Source organism: Lissotriton vulgaris, chromosome 12 (genome assembly GCF_964263255.1).
Source record: "Lissotriton vulgaris chromosome 12, aLisVul1.2, whole genome shotgun sequence".
NCBI classification, from domain to species: Eukaryota; Metazoa; Chordata; class Amphibia; order Caudata; family Salamandridae; genus Lissotriton; species Lissotriton vulgaris.
In genome coordinates this window covers 771,550,118-771,567,033 of record NC_141700.1, presented here as the reverse complement: position 1 = coordinate 771,567,033, position 16,916 = coordinate 771,550,118, and the positions used below count along the sequence as shown (strand labels likewise).

Genomic DNA, 16,916 nt, shown 5'->3' with positions numbered 1-16,916 from the left:
ACACTTATTTACTCCATTCTCACCCTCTTGCGGGAAAGCAATCTAACTAGGGAGTCAATGGCCGTGCGCACTATCACCGACAGGAATCACCACCTTACCTTGTGACTGGAAAATACTTCTTTGAACAAAAACAACTTGTAAACATCCGGACCCAACACTAGATGGTAAGACTGCAAAGCATGTGAATCTACAGCTCTAAATGCCAAGAACAGATGCTTACAGGGTAAGTAACATAATCCTTATGATTTTTTGTGGCAATTTCTAGTCAACATGGTTTGATCTTATTATTTCCCTTCATCTTTCCAGCGGCAACTTTTGTCTCATTCCTAAAAGAGGTAGAATCGCCATATGATGTGCATGACTACATCCGATCCTACTTGGGTGACACCCTTGAAGCCAAAGAGTTTGCCAAGCAGTTCTTAGAACGTCGTGCCAAACAGAAAGCCAACCAGCAACGACAGCAGGTATGTGGAAGCAAAGGGCAGAGAGCTGTTGCACGATGTGTATTTATTGAATCTATTGAATGCCCTCCCCCCGTAGTGTCCTTTGTGTTAAATGGATTTCTGCTTGGTAGATCATCATAAATAGGTGAACATTGTTACCTTCTTGTAGGTACCATAGAATACGTTTACAGCACATAAAAACAAATTTAATGGACACAAATTGGAATTTTTAATGCAGATTAATGTGCAAAGTTGATCTAATGTTAATGTAATCCGAAATCATGAATATTTTCTATCCAATTAAAGCAATCCGAAATCATTAATGTTTTCTATCCAATTAAAACACACAAGATTACTTGGCATTATGAGCCCTAATTTTGCTGCCCTTGCGAAAAAACTAAAACCAGCAGAAATAAAGAGAAGTAAGGCAGCAGTCATTAGATACACTGCTCTTTTAGGGGAGCCCCACTGCTTTATCTCATCATGCGTTATACTGCCATTTGCTCCACAGCCTTAGTGTTTATTTTCCTGGCTCTGGTGAGGAGGTGGCCATACCACTGATATAGCTGTTACCTTTTTGAGAGCATTTTGTCAGTGCTTTGGATTTAACGTCACTTAGTCTGCATTTTAGTGTGAATTTCCAGCGCAATTATCAGGCTTTTATGGTAAATGTTCAACACTGTTCCCCGTTTGTGCAGTGCCTTTTCTATGGAAGAAAGAAAGGTGCAAATAAACTATTATTAGTGTGCCTGTTTTGCCTTCCTTTACCACAGTAGACCTGAGTTTGTAAGAAAATGCGTCATTGCACAGTGAAAGTGTTTGAATTAATCCATGTAAGTAGGAAGTTAAAAGATGTGAGGCAATTCTGCACGGTAGGAGCGTTTATGAGCGAACAGAGAAGCAGACACTTGCACTCCCATGTCCTCTCCCACAAAAATTGTTTTAGGAAAAAAGCAGCATGAAAGGTGCAAGTATTAACATGCACACTGTTCATGTTCAAAGTTGATTACCTTCTAGTGGAACCGAGATAGTCACTACATGATATATATATATATATATATATATATATATATATATATATATATATATATATATATATATATATATATATATATATATATATATATATATATATATATATATATATACTGTGAATTAATTTGTTATGCTTTTTAAACTAACGCCCCTCATTTTAAATTGGCTCTTACCCGATTGACTTGGGCAGAACCTGCTCCGTGACTCGGCCAAGTGCCGAATGTACTTCCTGGGGACACGCCCAGTGGAGGTGGCCAATGGGGCCGGCCAATCCGCAAAGCAGGAGTAATCCGGCCATTTAATGCCGGTCGCAGCGTGGGAGCTGGCAGTATAGGAGACTGCTGCGGTCTCGCGAAAAGCCAATTGTTTTACTGTGATTACATTTGTTAGGCTTTTTAAACTAAAGACCCTTATTTTAAATTTACTCTTACCCGATTGACTTGGGCAGAGCCTGCTCCGTGACTTGGCCGAGTGCCTAACGTACTGTTCGAAGGCATATGAGTTGTAGATCATATGCTGTGCCTAGATCGCCATCTAGTGTTGGGTCCAGAGGTTTGCAGTTTTTTTCTTCGAAGAAGTCTTCCCAGTCACGAGGTAGGTGACTCCTCCTTTCGGTGATAGTGCGCATGGGCATCTACTTCATTGGTTTATTCTTTTCCACCATCGGGTTCGGAGGTCTATTGTTGCGCTTCGGTTCAACACCGTTACTTCGGTTTCGCTCGGTGTGCAAGATAGTCACCCTTGACTGTATTTTTTTCGATCAGGTCTCCCATTCTATAGCGTATCGTAATCATTTAAAATAATCTTTTGAACGGAAAGTTTGTGGAAGGCCATCTGGTCTACCCGCGTTGGGTTGACCTGCAGTCAATGGAACGAACTCCCTTCAAATTCTGCCCTCGTCACACGAAATACTCACGCACCGACTCACTCAAAGTGTGTAATTTGTTTGCCACCCAAACACAGAGAACAAGACTGCGACGCATGCCAGCTTTCCGCTCCAAGAAAACACTTCGCGACCGCCGTGCTCGACGTCTCGACATGCAGAGCCAGCACACAAGTTCCATTCTGGACATCTTCGGTCAGCAATCCGATAGAGGCCAGCAGGAGCTGATCGCTATCCCAGAACTCTACTCCGACCGATAGGATGACATCCCACATGGTCAACGTACCGTGAGTACAGTGCCCCCTCGTCCCAAAAGACAATTCCAATTAAAAAGAAGGCTCCGGTCCAACCCGCGTCCTTGGGCCCCGGTTGGCACCGAGATCACGTTTCTGATGCCCCGCCCTCTGGCTCGGCACCAAAGCCTGTCAAAAAGCCCTCTGGCTCCGAAAAGACTCACTCCAAACCCAGCTGGAGCCCAGACCTTTAGGGTCGAAACAAGTCCAGTACCGACCTCCACCATTCTGCCCCGAGAAATTCTTCAGATCCGAAGACATTAACGGTTTCCACTTCGGCACCGAAAATTTCGGCGCCGAAACAGACAGAAGTGCAGAAAACCACTAGAAAGCCCAGTTTTGCAGCGTGAATCTTTCTGGATTCACTATGCTGTGCATTATTCCGCGATCTGGTGGTTGGGTCCGGATTCGTAGTCTTTTTTTCTCTTTTTTATTTTTTGTAGCCCAGGTGGGCGTCGACGTCCCACCATTTGGTGCACCTTCGTGACGTCGGCACGCTTCCTGCGGAAGCTCCCACCCTTGGGCGCCATCTTCAGATTCTTTTTTCCGCCGTTCGGTCTGGATCGTCGCATGAAGCTCCGGAGACGTTTCAGTAGAAAAGAAGGAAATACACCAAGTTTTTGAGGAAAAAGGACCGAGGGAAGTCGGAGAAGAAGACCTCCTAGAGCCAGAACGAAGAAAGAGGAGAAAACCTTGTGATACTCGACGGCCAAGGAGAAAGCGCGCGCAGGGGGCCCCCTGAGCGAGCACATGGACAACACCCCATTCAAGTTCTGCCGTAATTGCCACCACAAGTACGCGCAGAAGGACCAGCATCCGGTCTGCAACCTCTGCCTGCCGATCGACCACTCCAGCGAGGATTGCAACGCCTGTTCAATCTTCACGCCGAAGACTCAGAGTTCGAGAGAGACAGAGGGTGGCCCACCACACGATGCAAGGGAAAGGGACCACGCCGAGCCTCTACCAGCTGGGTGCCTCCTCCGAAGAGGAGAACATCGCCGAGGGACCAAATGACTTCACGGTCCTAGAGACCGATGTGAGACCTTCAAAAAAGGTAGGAGAGTCTACGACCCCGAAAACCCAGACAGGGCCGAGAAAGCCTGAGGGAGAACCCCGAAAAGCAGAGGCTAAGTCCTCGAAAGGAGCGCCGGCGACGGAAGTTTCGACGTCCGAAGCCGCATCCTCCGAAAGGCCCAGCGGATCCTTCGAAAAGGACTCCCAGATGGCAAAGACCAGCGAAAAGCAAAGGTCGTCGAAGCAGGCCCTCGAGAAGGGACCCTCGAGCGAGAAGACGCTCAGAACAGCCTCGATGTCGAAGGTACCGTCGAAGAGACCTGCCGAAAAGCTCGACGCCGAGCAAGCGGCCGAGCTGGAGAATAAGAGAAGAAGGCTCGAGGCCGAAATGGAGAGTATGCTCCAGAGGAAGAGAGCCATCGAGGAAACAATGAAGAACTATACGATTCCCTCGAAGACCTACTCGACTCCCTCGAAGACCGCTGCGACCACCGAAGAGGTAGAGGTGCAGGAGGACTTCGAAGCCGAGGAGCCCCCGAAAACTCCTAACCCCACAGATGAGGGAGAAGAGGAGGATTTCTACCGCTCGGAAGGAGATTACCTCCGCGAGAGCTACTACTCAGAATCCTCGGCGTCGCTAGAGGAAGAATGGCAGGATCTCGAGGCCGATAACCCCGAGGAACCTGTGGAGACATACCCTTCGAGGCCTTCGCCGCCAGACGACATCGGGGCTTACTATGAGGTCGTTAAGAAGGCTGCAGCAGTCTACAATGTGAAGTTGGAGGAGGAACAGACAAAGGCTGACTTCCTGCTAGAGACTTTGCTTCCCTCACAGACGAAAAGCAGCTTCCTGCCCATGCTGAAGAGCGTCACGGCCCAAGGGACTGAAGCCTTCAAGGAACCAGCCACATGCAGGTCAGTGACCCCGAGGACGGAGAAGAAATACAAGTTCTCCTCCGGGGACCCCCCTTATATCCAGGGCACCGTGGCAGCTGACTCCATAATCGCGGCAACGGCCAGAAGAAGGGCCAACGTGCCAACCACATCTGGGCCACCACCTGATAAGGAAAGCAGGAGGATGGACCTCACTGGAAGAAAAATTGAAAGAAATGCCGCTATGCATTGGAGGATGGCAAACTCCAATGCACTCCTGAATAGACACCAATATCAGCACTGGGATGAGATGAGCCAGTTGCTGAAACACATGCCTGAGGAGTACAGGCAGAGGGCAGCCCACCTTGTGGAGGGGGGAAAAGGACATAGCAAACGCATGCCTGAAGACAGCCCTAGATGGGGCAGAAACATCTAGCAGGCTGATGGCCATAGGCATCACTGAGAGAAGGCAAGCCTGGCTCAGAATATCAGGCTTCAAGGCAGAAGTGCAAAATAACATCCTGAACACCCCCTTCAACGGGGAGACGCTGTTCGGGGCATCAGTAGATGACAAACTGGCTCAGCTGAAGAAGGACAATGAGACAGCCAAATCGATGGGAGCCCTACAATTCAGGGGGATGCGGAGAGGCACCCTCACAAGGAGACCAAATGGGAGAGGGGGAAACCAGCAATCACATTCGCAACAGTCGCACCACCATGGTCAACAGAGTGACAACCAATGGCACCAGGGTCAACAGAGGCAGAATTGGAACTCCCAGAATAGGGGCCAGTCCTTTCGAGGGAGAGGAAACGGACGGGACCAGAGACGGAGAGGTGGTGATCAACCCCCCCAAAAGTGACTCCGTGAAGGAGGCGCTCACCCACCCAAAGCCTCAGGAGGGAGAGCACCAACAGCTAAGGGGAGGCTCACAAGGACACGGCTCAAGAGAACACACAACACCAGTAGGGGGAAGGTTGAGATTTTTTCTACACGAATGGAGAAAAATAACCACAGACAAGTGGATACTAAACATTATACAGCACGGATACTGCATAGAGTTGGAAAAATATCCACCAAGCAGAAAACCAAAGAGCAGGGGTCACAAGGGAAAAGAACTGCAGTTGCTCCAAGAGGAAGCACAAGAACTGCTCCTCAAAGAGGCCATAGAACAAGTCCCGCACAGAGAACGGAACAAGGGGGTGTACTCTAACTACTTCCTAGTACCAAAGGCGGACAAAAGCCTGAGACCCATCTTGAACCTACGGTTCCTGAACACCTACGTAAAAACTCAAAAGTTCAAGATGACTTCCCTGCAAGAGGTCATCCCACAAATAAGGCCCGGGGACTACTTGTCCACGATAGACCTAAAAGACGTATACCTGCACATCCCCATGAACAGGAAACACAAACACATGTTAAGATTCAAGGTGAACAAAGACCACTACCAGTTCACAACCCTGGCTTTCGGCCTCAAGTCAGCGCCAAGGGTCTTTACCAAATGCCTCGCGGCGGTGGCCGCACACCTACGAAGGGAGGGTATACACGTGTACCCCTACCTGGACGACTGGCTCGTGAAGGCAAGCTCTTACACGAGATGCAAAGCTCACGCAGAACAGGTCACAAGAACGCTCACAAACCTGGGTTTCTCCATCCACTGGAGAAAGTGCTCCATGGACCCAGAACAAGTGAAAATCTTCCTGGGAGCCCTGATCAACACGGTCGAATGCAGAGTGACACCCAGCGAGAAGAGAACACTCAGCCTGCTGAGGGAGAAACGTCACTACCAGAAGGGGCAAGTTCTGACAGTGAGGAAGATCTTGGGGATGATGGCGTCATGCATCCACCTGGTCCCCAATGTTCGGCTAAAGATGAGACGACTACAGGAGTAGCTGCAACAGCAATGGTCCCAAGCAGAAGGAAGTTGGGAAGATCTAGTGGTTGTTACGCACAATGTACAGGAGGAGATGAAATGGTGGACGAAGGAGAATATAACGATGGGGAAGCCTCTAACGCCACCGGACCCAACTGTGACCATCACCACAGACGCATCCCAGAAAGGATGGGGCGCACACATGAACAGGCTCAGAGTGAGGGGTCTGTGGAACCCAGGAGATGCAGTCAAGCACATCAACTACCTGGAACTGAAAACAGTGTTGCTGGCCCTCAAGGCCTTCCAAAAGCACCTTTACAACAAAAGGGTGATGATACAGACAGACAACACCACAACGATGTTTTACATCAACAAGCAAGGGGGCACTCAGTCATTCCCTCTGTCGAGCTTGGCTCAAGAAATATGGAGATGGGCGATCCCACTCAGGATAGACCTGCTTGCCATACACCTGCCAGGGAAGGACAATGTGGAAGCGGATTGGCTCAGCAGGCAAGCATCGGTGTCCCACGAATGGGAACTGAACAACCAAGAGACAGAGAACTTGTTCAGGAGGTGGGGCACACCTACAATAGACCTGTTTGCAACACGCCAGAATGCAAAATGCCAACACTTTGCATCGAGGGAACAGGAACCAATGTCCCATGGGAATGCTCTATGGATAAGCTGGTCAAAGAAATTTGCCTACGCGTTTCCACCGACGCCACTGATCCCCAGAGTCCTGAACAAGTGCAGGTCGAGCAACATGACTCTCATCCTGGTGGCTCCCCAATGGGCGAAGCAGACTTGGTACTCTCAGATTATGGAGATGTCGCAGGGCAGAGCACACAAGTTCCCAAAAAGAAGAGACCTTCTCTCCATGGAAGGGGGACAAGTTCTACACCCAGAACCAGAAAGCCTCTGCCTGTCAGCGTGGCTCCTGAGGACTTAGAGTTCGCACATCTAAAACTACCAGAGAGCACACTTCGGGAGGACGAAGTTTCTTCACTTCCAGAGTAGTGAAAATGTTCTTGGAAGGAGCGAAGAGAATAGCGCCACCCAAGAGGATGCCGCCGCCGGCATGGAACTTGAACGTGGTACTGACGGAACTCATGAAGCCACCGTTTGAACCCATCCATAAAGCGTCACTACAAATGCTGACAATGAAGACAGCCTTTCTGGTAGCAATAACATCGCTACGCAGAGTGAGCGAGCTACAAGCCTTGACGCTGCAAGAACCGTACATACAAATACACAGTGACTGGGTCGTGATGAGGACAGACCCGCATTTCATGCCCAAGGTAGTATCTAAATTCCACATGAACCAAAGTATCCAGATACCTAGCTTCTTCCAGAAGCCCACGTCAAACGCGGAGAGGGCGCTCCACACTCTGGACGCAAGGCGGGCAGTAATGCACAGAACACAGGAAGACAAAACAATTCTTTGTGTCCTTCGCAAGGAGTCTCCTGGGTAGACCAGTGACTAAGAACACCATAGCAAGATGGATTGCCAAAACAATACAGCTCTGCCACATGCAAGCTGGTGAAGAGCTCACGGAGGGGCCACGAGCCCACTCAACCAGAAAGAAAGGGACAACGATCGCCTTCCTGGCAAACACGCCCATCCAAGACATATGCCTGGCGGCAACATGGGCTTCAGTGCACACTTTCACTAAACACTATTGCGTAGATGTGCAGATGAACAAGGAAGCACAAGTGGGCCAAAGAGTGCTTCAACATATCTTTAACAACCAACGCTCATCTTCCACCCAGCCGCCATATGAGTGACAAAACCGCTACGAAATCTATGCACAGCATAGTGAATCCAGAAAGATTCACGCTGCAAAACGAATAGTTTCTTACCTGTCGGTGTAGTTTTGCAGCTTGAAGATCTTTCTGGATTCACTAGCGAACCCACCCACCTACGCCAGAAAGATGAGGCTGGAGAAGGTGGAAGGACATGGAGTAAGATAGGAACGATTAACAAGGACAAATATACGTGAAGTTTACGTTGAAGGAAAGTTTAATACACATAGCCATGGATTCACCACAAAAGAGAAAAGAAAAAAGAATCCGAAGATGGCGCCCAAGGGTGGGAGCTTCCGCAGGAAGCGTGCCGACGTAACGAAGGTGCACCAAATGGTGGGACGTCGACGCCCACCTGGGCTACAAAAAAAAAAAAAGAGAGAAAAGACTACGAATCCGGACCCAACCACCAGATCGCGGAATAATGCACAGCATAGTGAATCCAGAAAGATCTTCAAGCTGCAAAACTACACCGACAGGTAAGAAACTATTCGTTTTGATGCCCCAATCGAATGGTAGCATTGGACTTGCAGGACGCATGCTTTCACATCCCCGTACTGCCAGCCAACCGGCGTTGCCTATGGTTCACGGTAGGCTACGGACCATTTCAGTTTATCGTGCTCCCCTTTTGGTCCTCTCAGGGCCCCTCGAGTGTTCACGAAAGTGATGGCGGTGGTCGCAGCTCTACTGCGCAGATCAGGGGTTCCAGTCTTCCCCTATCTCGACGACTGGCTATTGAAGACATGCTCGCCCAAGCTGTCGTCTCCCACCTCCTTTCCACCTATACTACTAATGCCCAGAGTGCTGAAGATCAATCGCGATCCGTCCCAAGTCATTCTGGTGGCTCCAGATTGGGCACTGAGAGTCTGGTATCCCAAGCTGCTGCACATGGCTATTGATCCTCTGATCAGACTGCCTCTTCGGGAGGACCTTCTGCCACAGCAGAAGGGGACAGTCCTCCACCCGAACCTGTCCAGCCTCCACCTCCTTGCATGGCGATAGAGCAGCGGCAGTTGATGTCGTTTCACCTGCCTCCCAAAGTCTGTGATGTTATCTTGGCAGCCAGGTGTCCCTTCACTAAAACAATATACACCTGTAGATGGAACAAATTTGTGGCATGGTGCGCAGCAAAGGCTGTAGATCCCTGTGAGAAAGTGCCATCTTTCTTGCATGGGTATGCCCCCACATTTTGCTGAATTGCTGATGTGCTTTGACTGAGTGTACCCTGGGCACCTGCCAACCAGGTGCCCAAGGCCCGTGTTCCTTCCCTAAAACTGTGTTGAAACTAAATCCAATTGGCATCTCTGACCACCTGTCAGCCCCTAGTAAATGGTACCCAGGGCATTGTGACCATAGAAGACCCCTAAGGGCTACAGCACTTATTGTGCCACCCATAGGGGCCCTGTACCCGGACACCCACACACTGCTTTTGCAAGCTGAGTGTCTAAGTACAGAACCAAACAAAGAGTCGACATGGCAGATATCCCTGTGTACCAAAGAATATGGGTTGGTATGAGCACTGCTTATTTGAATGTGTAAGGTTACACTTTGTTTACTGTGCTCTACGGTCCACTCCCCACTCTGGAGTGGATGGTTGTAAATAAAGATAAAGCAAGTCTTTGATCGGCTTGTCTCCCTGGGCACAAGTATAGGCTGGTATCTCCAGCATAAATTAGTGGGACGACTGTTCAATGCTTCATTAGAATAGTTCCATTTTAATTATAATCCAGGCTTTACAACAAAATCCATAATGTTGATTCACATCAATCAAAATGTCTGAATTTTCATCAATATAGCTTTCCTTTCATTGTAGACATTAAATGGCCTCCCAATGCATTTCGGCGCGACCAGCGCCTTTATCAAGGGATCTGTGGGTCAAAATGCGAGTAATTAGTACTACTTTACTGTCGCCAACCAAATAGTGCTATAAATAGCTACCAACATCGCTTAATAATTACTAGAATAAAATAAACTAAACCATACTAGAGTTAGCTAAATACATGACATACTGTTGTTGCACAATATCTAACATGTCTCTTCCGTAATAGTGATAGTATTGCAACATAAACCATCATATATAAAAGAAAAGTGGTTCTATTTCCCCAGTAACGCTGTTGATGCATAACTTGCTGGTTTAACATAAAACCGTGTGATAGGTCTTAGTGCGTAAAAACTCTGCCTAAACTGTTGTCTGGGCGTTTATAATACGAATAGAAACCGCTAAAAGATTTAAGGGAGTGCGGTGTGATGGAGTGTCTAACTTGCCCGCCAAAACGTTGCACTCTAACATATGCGAGTTAAAGGGATTAATGTCAAAATGCTGAAACGCTGCAGTTTACGCTAATGCCGCTTACCGATAAACACAGGTATGCTACATGAGTCTCGCCATCACTCTGGGAAGGACTCTAGCTCAAGACCGAAGTCGCAGGTGAAGTTGTTTTGCAAGGATGTGGAGACCCCGACTACAGAGGTTCAAGTCTCCGAGGGTGAGGCTTCGTCTGTTCATTCACCGAAGCCGTTGTCTAATTCTTCTCCGGCTCCGACTCATTCTTCTGACCAAGAGGGTGAAGGAGAAGAAGAGGACGAAGGAGAAAAGGAGGTTTCGTTGCCTGCGGGTTCGTCGACCCCGGTGCACCGACCTGAGGTTGAGGTCGAAGTCGAGAAGACTCCGCTCCCTCGAGAGCATTCTTTGGGCTCATATCCAGCTTTTCCTGCTCCAGGTCAGGACCCTTCTCAGTTCCTGAATGCTATGTATGGAGTGTATTCAAGGGCTATGTTCCCCTCTGTTGCACCGGTTGGTCCCACTGGTCCATTAGCATACAATCTGGGTATTCCCCAGACTTACGCTCCTGCGCCTTTTATGCCATTCATGCCGGCTCCGACGCGCCCTTGGCTTTTCTCGGCGGCGCCAAAGCCTTTGACGTCAAGACCTTCGACACCGACACCCTCGACGCCGATGCTGAATCCGATCCGACCTTGTGTCCAGCGGTCTGGTTCTCCGGCTTCGGCTAGACGCCGGCTCCTGCTCCGATGGAGTAGATTCCAAATCCGTCGACTTCATTCCTGAAGGAGACGTCGAGGCGTGAGGCATAGAGACTTCTGGAGGAGCAGAGGTACCGTTCTGCAGAAGTGGAAGAGGGTGAGCTGCAGGATTCAGAGGATCTTTTTGACAATCTGGGAGAGGCTAGTGGTCTTGAGCTGTCTCCTGATTATTATTTGGCCTCTGTTTCTGACGCCCCTTCTAAGGATGTGACACCTTATCACGTGGTTATAAGGGAGGCTGCAGACTTGTTGAATATAATACTTCCTACTGCAGAGTATAAAGCTAATATACTGACTGAGGTCCTTCATTCACCCACCTCTGTGGTCGAGCCTATGCTCCCTTTCAATGATGCTTTGGCGTAGCCTATATCGGAGGTTTGGAAAAGACCGCTTACAGCCCCTACTGTTTCGAGGGTGGTTGCGAGAAGGTACAGGGTGGTGCCTGGAGACCTGGACTTTTTATCCACGCAACCTTTGCCAGAGAGCTTGGTTGTGCAGGCGGCCTGCTCGAAAAAATCTGTGGGCGCATTTCCACAGGTTCCTGGGGATAAGGAATCGAAGAAGCAGGACCAGGCTGCGAAAAAAAACTTTTTTCCTCGGCAAGCATGGCGCTCAAATCGACTAATGCTACTTGTCTTATGGGACGCTATATCCATGCATTGATGGATTCGGTCAAACAGCTGGTTCCAAAGCTTCCTGAGGAGGATAGGAAGGATTTTCAAGAGGTGATTAATGACCTTCATGCTGCCGCTAGACCAGTCATTCAGAGTGGTCTGGACACTGCTAACTTGGTCGCTAGAGTGATGGCCACAAGAAGAGCGGCATGGCTTAAATCCTCTGAATTCTCTGTGGATGTCCAGGCAGCCTTGATGGATTTGCCCTTTGATGGGTGAGGAATGTTTGGAAAGAAGGCTGATGCTGCTTTAGAAAGGTACAAGGACAGCAGAGCGACAGCGAGATCTTTATGCCTACAGTCCAGAGGTGCTGTGGGGAAGAGGTTCAGAGGTTTTGGCAGGTCTTCCTTTCGGACCTACAGGCAGCCGCAGCAGCAGCAAAATACGCTGTACAAGTCGTACAGAGGCAGGCAAAGAGCTTGTCCTAGAGGTCGTCAGGCTTCCTCCTCTTGCCAACCACCTGCCACCACAGCAAAGCAGCCCTAGATCCCCCATTCCGGATCATGTGGGTCCAGTGGGAGATTGGAAATTGCTTACATCGGATCTTTGGGTTCTCAATCTCGTGGAGAATGGGTATGCTCTTCCCTTTCGGGAATTTCCCCCCAATTACCCTCCTTGTCAAGGATTTTGTGCGGAGGACCACCTGCTGCTGTTGCAGGAAGAAGTCCTGGCTCTGTTCAGAAAGGGTGCTATAGAGGTGGTTCCAGAGCAGGAGAGGGGTCAGGGGTGCTACTCCCGGTATTTCCTGATCCCCAAAAAGGATGGCAGACTTCGTCCAATCCTGGATCTCAGGATCTTGAACCTTTACCTGCGCAAGTTCTTCAAGCGCTGCTGGAAGAAGACTAGATGGTGTCGATCGACTTGCAGGATGCGTATTTCCACATCCCCATTCTGAAGTTGCACAGGAAGTATCTCCGTTTTACGGTGGGATCGCAGCACTACCAGTTTGCGGTCCTTCCATTTGGTCTTACTACTGCGCCTCGAGTCTTCATTAAGGTGATGGCAGTGGTGGCTGCACATCTCAGAAGGACGGGGGTTCCAGTATTCCCTTATCTGGACGATTGGCTGATCAAAGCAGTGTGTCCGGAGAAGGTGCTCCATCATCTGCAAGTCACAACTCAGTTGTTGTACAGGTTGGGTTTTTCATTAAACTTACCCAAATCTCACCTGGTGCCCTCCCAGCGCAACCTGTTCATAGGCGCAGTACTGGATACAACTGTATGTCGGGCATTCCCTCCACCTAAAAGGATTCGCGACATACAGGAAATGATTCCTTTATTTCACAATGGAGAGGTCGTTCCAGTCCTGAAGGTCCTTCGTCTGCTCGGTCTGATGGCTTCCTGCATTCTGTTGATCAACCATGCACGCTGGCATATGAGGGCACTCTAGTGGTGCCTCCGCAGGCAGTGGTATCAGCACAACCGAGATCTCAGGGAGTCCATCAGGAACTCCAGAGAAACTGCAACGGATCTGTCTTAGTGAAGTGTGGAGGGCAATCTGTCTCAAGGTCTAAAGGAAAGCCTTTCCAGGGGGGTGTGGCCAAGCAGCATGGCCGACAGGACGTGAGCTCCTCCGGCAAATCGGCCCTAAAATCCTGTAAATACATCCTGCAAGGGCTCCTGAGGAGTACAATCGGGCACTTCACGTCCCCCTGACACCCAGGGGCAGGTCCTGAGGCGATACTAGGCGTCCCGCAGGCAGCGACGCCGAGAAAACTGTTGGCCCTGCGGAGCCCCGGCCCTGGAACTACGCGAGGCCGGGGTCTGAGGCCTGTTGCTGGAGAGTGGCGAAGTCTGGCGTAAGAGGACCTGCGGGGGTCCAGGGACCTTGGACCCGCGTTGGCGTCGCCAGGACACCAGAACCTGCTGCCGGCGAGTATCCGACCTGAGCAGCGTTTGGAGGGGGGGTCTCCGGCCTGAACTGACAGAGCCCGGACGGCTGGCACTGCCGCTATTGTGGGTGTGGGCTGCGGAGCGACTGAGACCCCGGGAGCTGCATCTGCCTCGCAGGGGGGACATCACTGTTGGGATCCTTGTCCGTCCGCGGGGGCCCTCGGGGGTTGAGGGAGCCTAGTTTGTCCCCGCCGGGCCCTGTCGAAGGGGAGTGGAGGCGGCCCATCGCTAGGCGAGGCCCCGGACTGCGACCTGTACCTCCGGAGGGGCGGAGTCCCAAGGCCTAACGACAACAGCGTTCGATGCCAGGGCAGAGCACCGAGTGATCCCTGCGGGGGGCCTGATGTTCTCTGGCGACCCGGAGCGTGGAAGACGGTCATAGGGGGGACCATTTTCAAGGAGGTGTTCGAGCGACACCTCGAGCTGGCCGGCCCTGGGGAGTGACGACGGCCCCGCGGAGTGACGACAGCCCCGCGTGGACTGAAGGCTGTGCTAGGCCCAGCTGGAAATGCGACTGGAATATCCTGTGACTGACTACCATCGGAGCCGGCCATGCGGTGCAGGATCTGACATTTGATGGAGAGATCTGGTAGGGAAAACCTCAGGGAGAGTGGACATTGAGAGTGGAGAGCTGGTGCAGCGGTTCCTTTGAGCCAGGATCATTGCTGAGGTCCCGGGGTCAGTATAGGACCTGGCTGCCATCCATTGACCCCCCCCCCCCCCCCCCCCCCCCCTGCTCCTGTCGAACTGAGAACACAGCTTGGAGGGTTGGGCCTGAGGTCAGGCATGCCCGCGTCCACTCTGGTGTGCAGGACATAACGCTGAGGGTCAAGCCGCCTCTGTGGTGGGACCAACGACAACCTTGCGGATTGAGATCTTCCTTGCAAGGCGCAGCGGACAGATGGGCAGAAGCTGCATGCGGACAATCTGATGTGCTGGACCTCTGCGGAACCTTGGCGGGTAGGGCGATCACATATACGGAAGGGTCCGTCATGGATAGGACACTTTACATCACCTGAGAGTTATGGAACCTACCTGCGGCCTAGGCCGCCTCCTCACACTGAAGCTGTGGTGCCTGGCGAGTGGAGTGGCGGCGGGGTACGGGCATCGCCATGTCTGAACTGGGGTGGCAGAGTGGGCTTAAGAACGGTGATGGATTAAACCCAGATCTTTTGACTGGGTGTGAGTGTTTGATTGATTCAGATGCTCCGTCCATCACCACCCCCTTTTGTACCGCTTTTGGCCGCCATAAGTGTGGCAGGGTATGCTCAGACGTGAGTCCCTTGCTCACTTTGCCACTGGATTCAAGCAAGCCGGGCTGAAGACGGCTGGAATGCCAGAAACCGGTCCTTGGTAGCTTGTTTCCGGTCCAGGGAAGTCATGGCTTGGCAGTTCGGGCTGGACTGTTCCCATGAGGCACAGGGTCAGACTGATTTCCATATAGCCATGTCTGAACTGGGGTGGCAGAGTGGGCTAAAGAACGGTGATGGATTAAACCCAGATCTTTTGACTGGGTGTGAGTGTTTGATTGATTCAGATGCTCCGTCCATCACCACCCCCTTTTGTGCTGTAAGGCGGCGTTCCTCATGTCCATCACATCCGCCCGCAGGGTGAGTGAAATTAAGGCGTTGTGTTGCCAAGAACCTTATACTGTATTTTATGCTGCTAAGGTTGTTATGCGTACTCACCATAAATTTCTTCCAAAGGTTATCTCTGATTTCCATGTTAACCAGACCATAACTTTACCTACGTTTTTTCAGAATCCTTCGTCTCCAGCGGAAAGGTCTGTGCATTCCCTGGATGTTAGGAGTGTGTTGAAAGTTTATCTGGATAAAACCAAAGATATTCGTAGGTCAGACCAATTGTTTATCAACTATGGATCAGTCAGGACCGGTCTTGCTACCTCAAAACAGTCCCATCTCAAGGTGGATTGTGTCCTGTATAGAATTGTGTTACCAGAAGGCTAATAAGTCCTTAGGGGGTAAACCTAAGGCTCAATCCACCAGGGGCAAAGCTGCCACGACTGCTTTGCTACGTAATGTTCCAATTGCAGAAATCTGCAAGGCGGCCACTTGGAAGTCGGTCCATACCTTTGCTAAGCATTACTATCTGAAAGAGACACGTTCGTGATAGATTCCTTACCTTAGAATATCCCCAGGCGTCAGACTGGATCCGGAAACTTTTGCGTAGCAGTACCCTTGCGCGTCGGTAGGCGTCGTCTGCGGCTCCGCGTCTGTCGTCGGCGTCGTGGGCGCCGTGATGACGTCGTCGGAGTACTTAGACGCCGCCTCCGCGTGCTGACGTCAGTTCTTCTTTTTTCTGCACCAGCCAGCGCATATCTGGAAAGAGCAGTTACCCAAGTAAATTTTTGACTAACTTTTTGATCATTTTTTGATCATTCTTCGAACGACTTCGATCGGTGCCGTAGGGATGCCCGGATTTAAACACTGTGAGGAGTGCGACCGCACGATGTCAGTCACGGACCCCCACCACCTGTGTTTGACCTGTCTAGGCGTCGACCACGACGACAAGGCCTGCTCCGACTGCCAGGCCATATCTTCGAAAGCCAGGCGGGGGCGGTCCCGCAGGCGACTCGAACTCCGGCAGTCAGCCCGCGCCGCGTGAGGTCCCGGTCCCACGGGAGGTTGAGGGACAGGTCGCGGGGACGGAGCCACCAAAGCTCCTGGAGTTGGCACCACTCCTCCGGGCGGAAGTCGTCGTCCGGTAAAAAGCACAAGAAGTCGAAGAGGCGTCATCGCTCTTCTGACTTCCCCCCGACGCGGCCGGGGGTTCGGGTGACACCGCCCGCGCGCCTCCTTCGGAGTCGCGGGCGTCGCGACCTGCCCCACACCCTCCGGTCCCTGGGCAGAATGCGACGCCGGAGGAGATCGAGCGCTTCCTCATGGCCATGAGGTCCCTTTCTCCTCTGACGGGCTCCGCGGCACCTCCAGGCCCAGCGGACACGTCTGGGGGCCCTAGCTGGTCAGGGGCTCCGCCTACGACGCCGTCAGGGGCTCCGCCTACGACGCCGTCGGGTGCTTCGGCCCAGACGCCGCCGGCCCCTTCGGGCCCGGCGCCGCAGGGCTCCACGGC

At 51.2% G+C, this 16,916-nt stretch overlaps 1 protein-coding gene across 2 annotated transcripts in view; it reads left to right on the top strand.

Annotated features, from left to right (window-relative positions):
- The window catches only part of GIGYF1 (GRB10 interacting GYF protein 1), a 1,483,862-nt gene that overhangs the window by 1,343,563 nt on the left and 123,383 nt on the right, over positions 1-16,916 (top strand). For both annotated transcript variants that reach the window (XM_086946110.1, XM_086946109.1), the window contains one exon: positions 307-464. In XM_086946110.1, the coding sequence (XP_086802236.1) occupies positions 307-464 (158 nt within the window). The remainder of the gene's footprint in view (positions 1-306; positions 465-16,916) is intronic.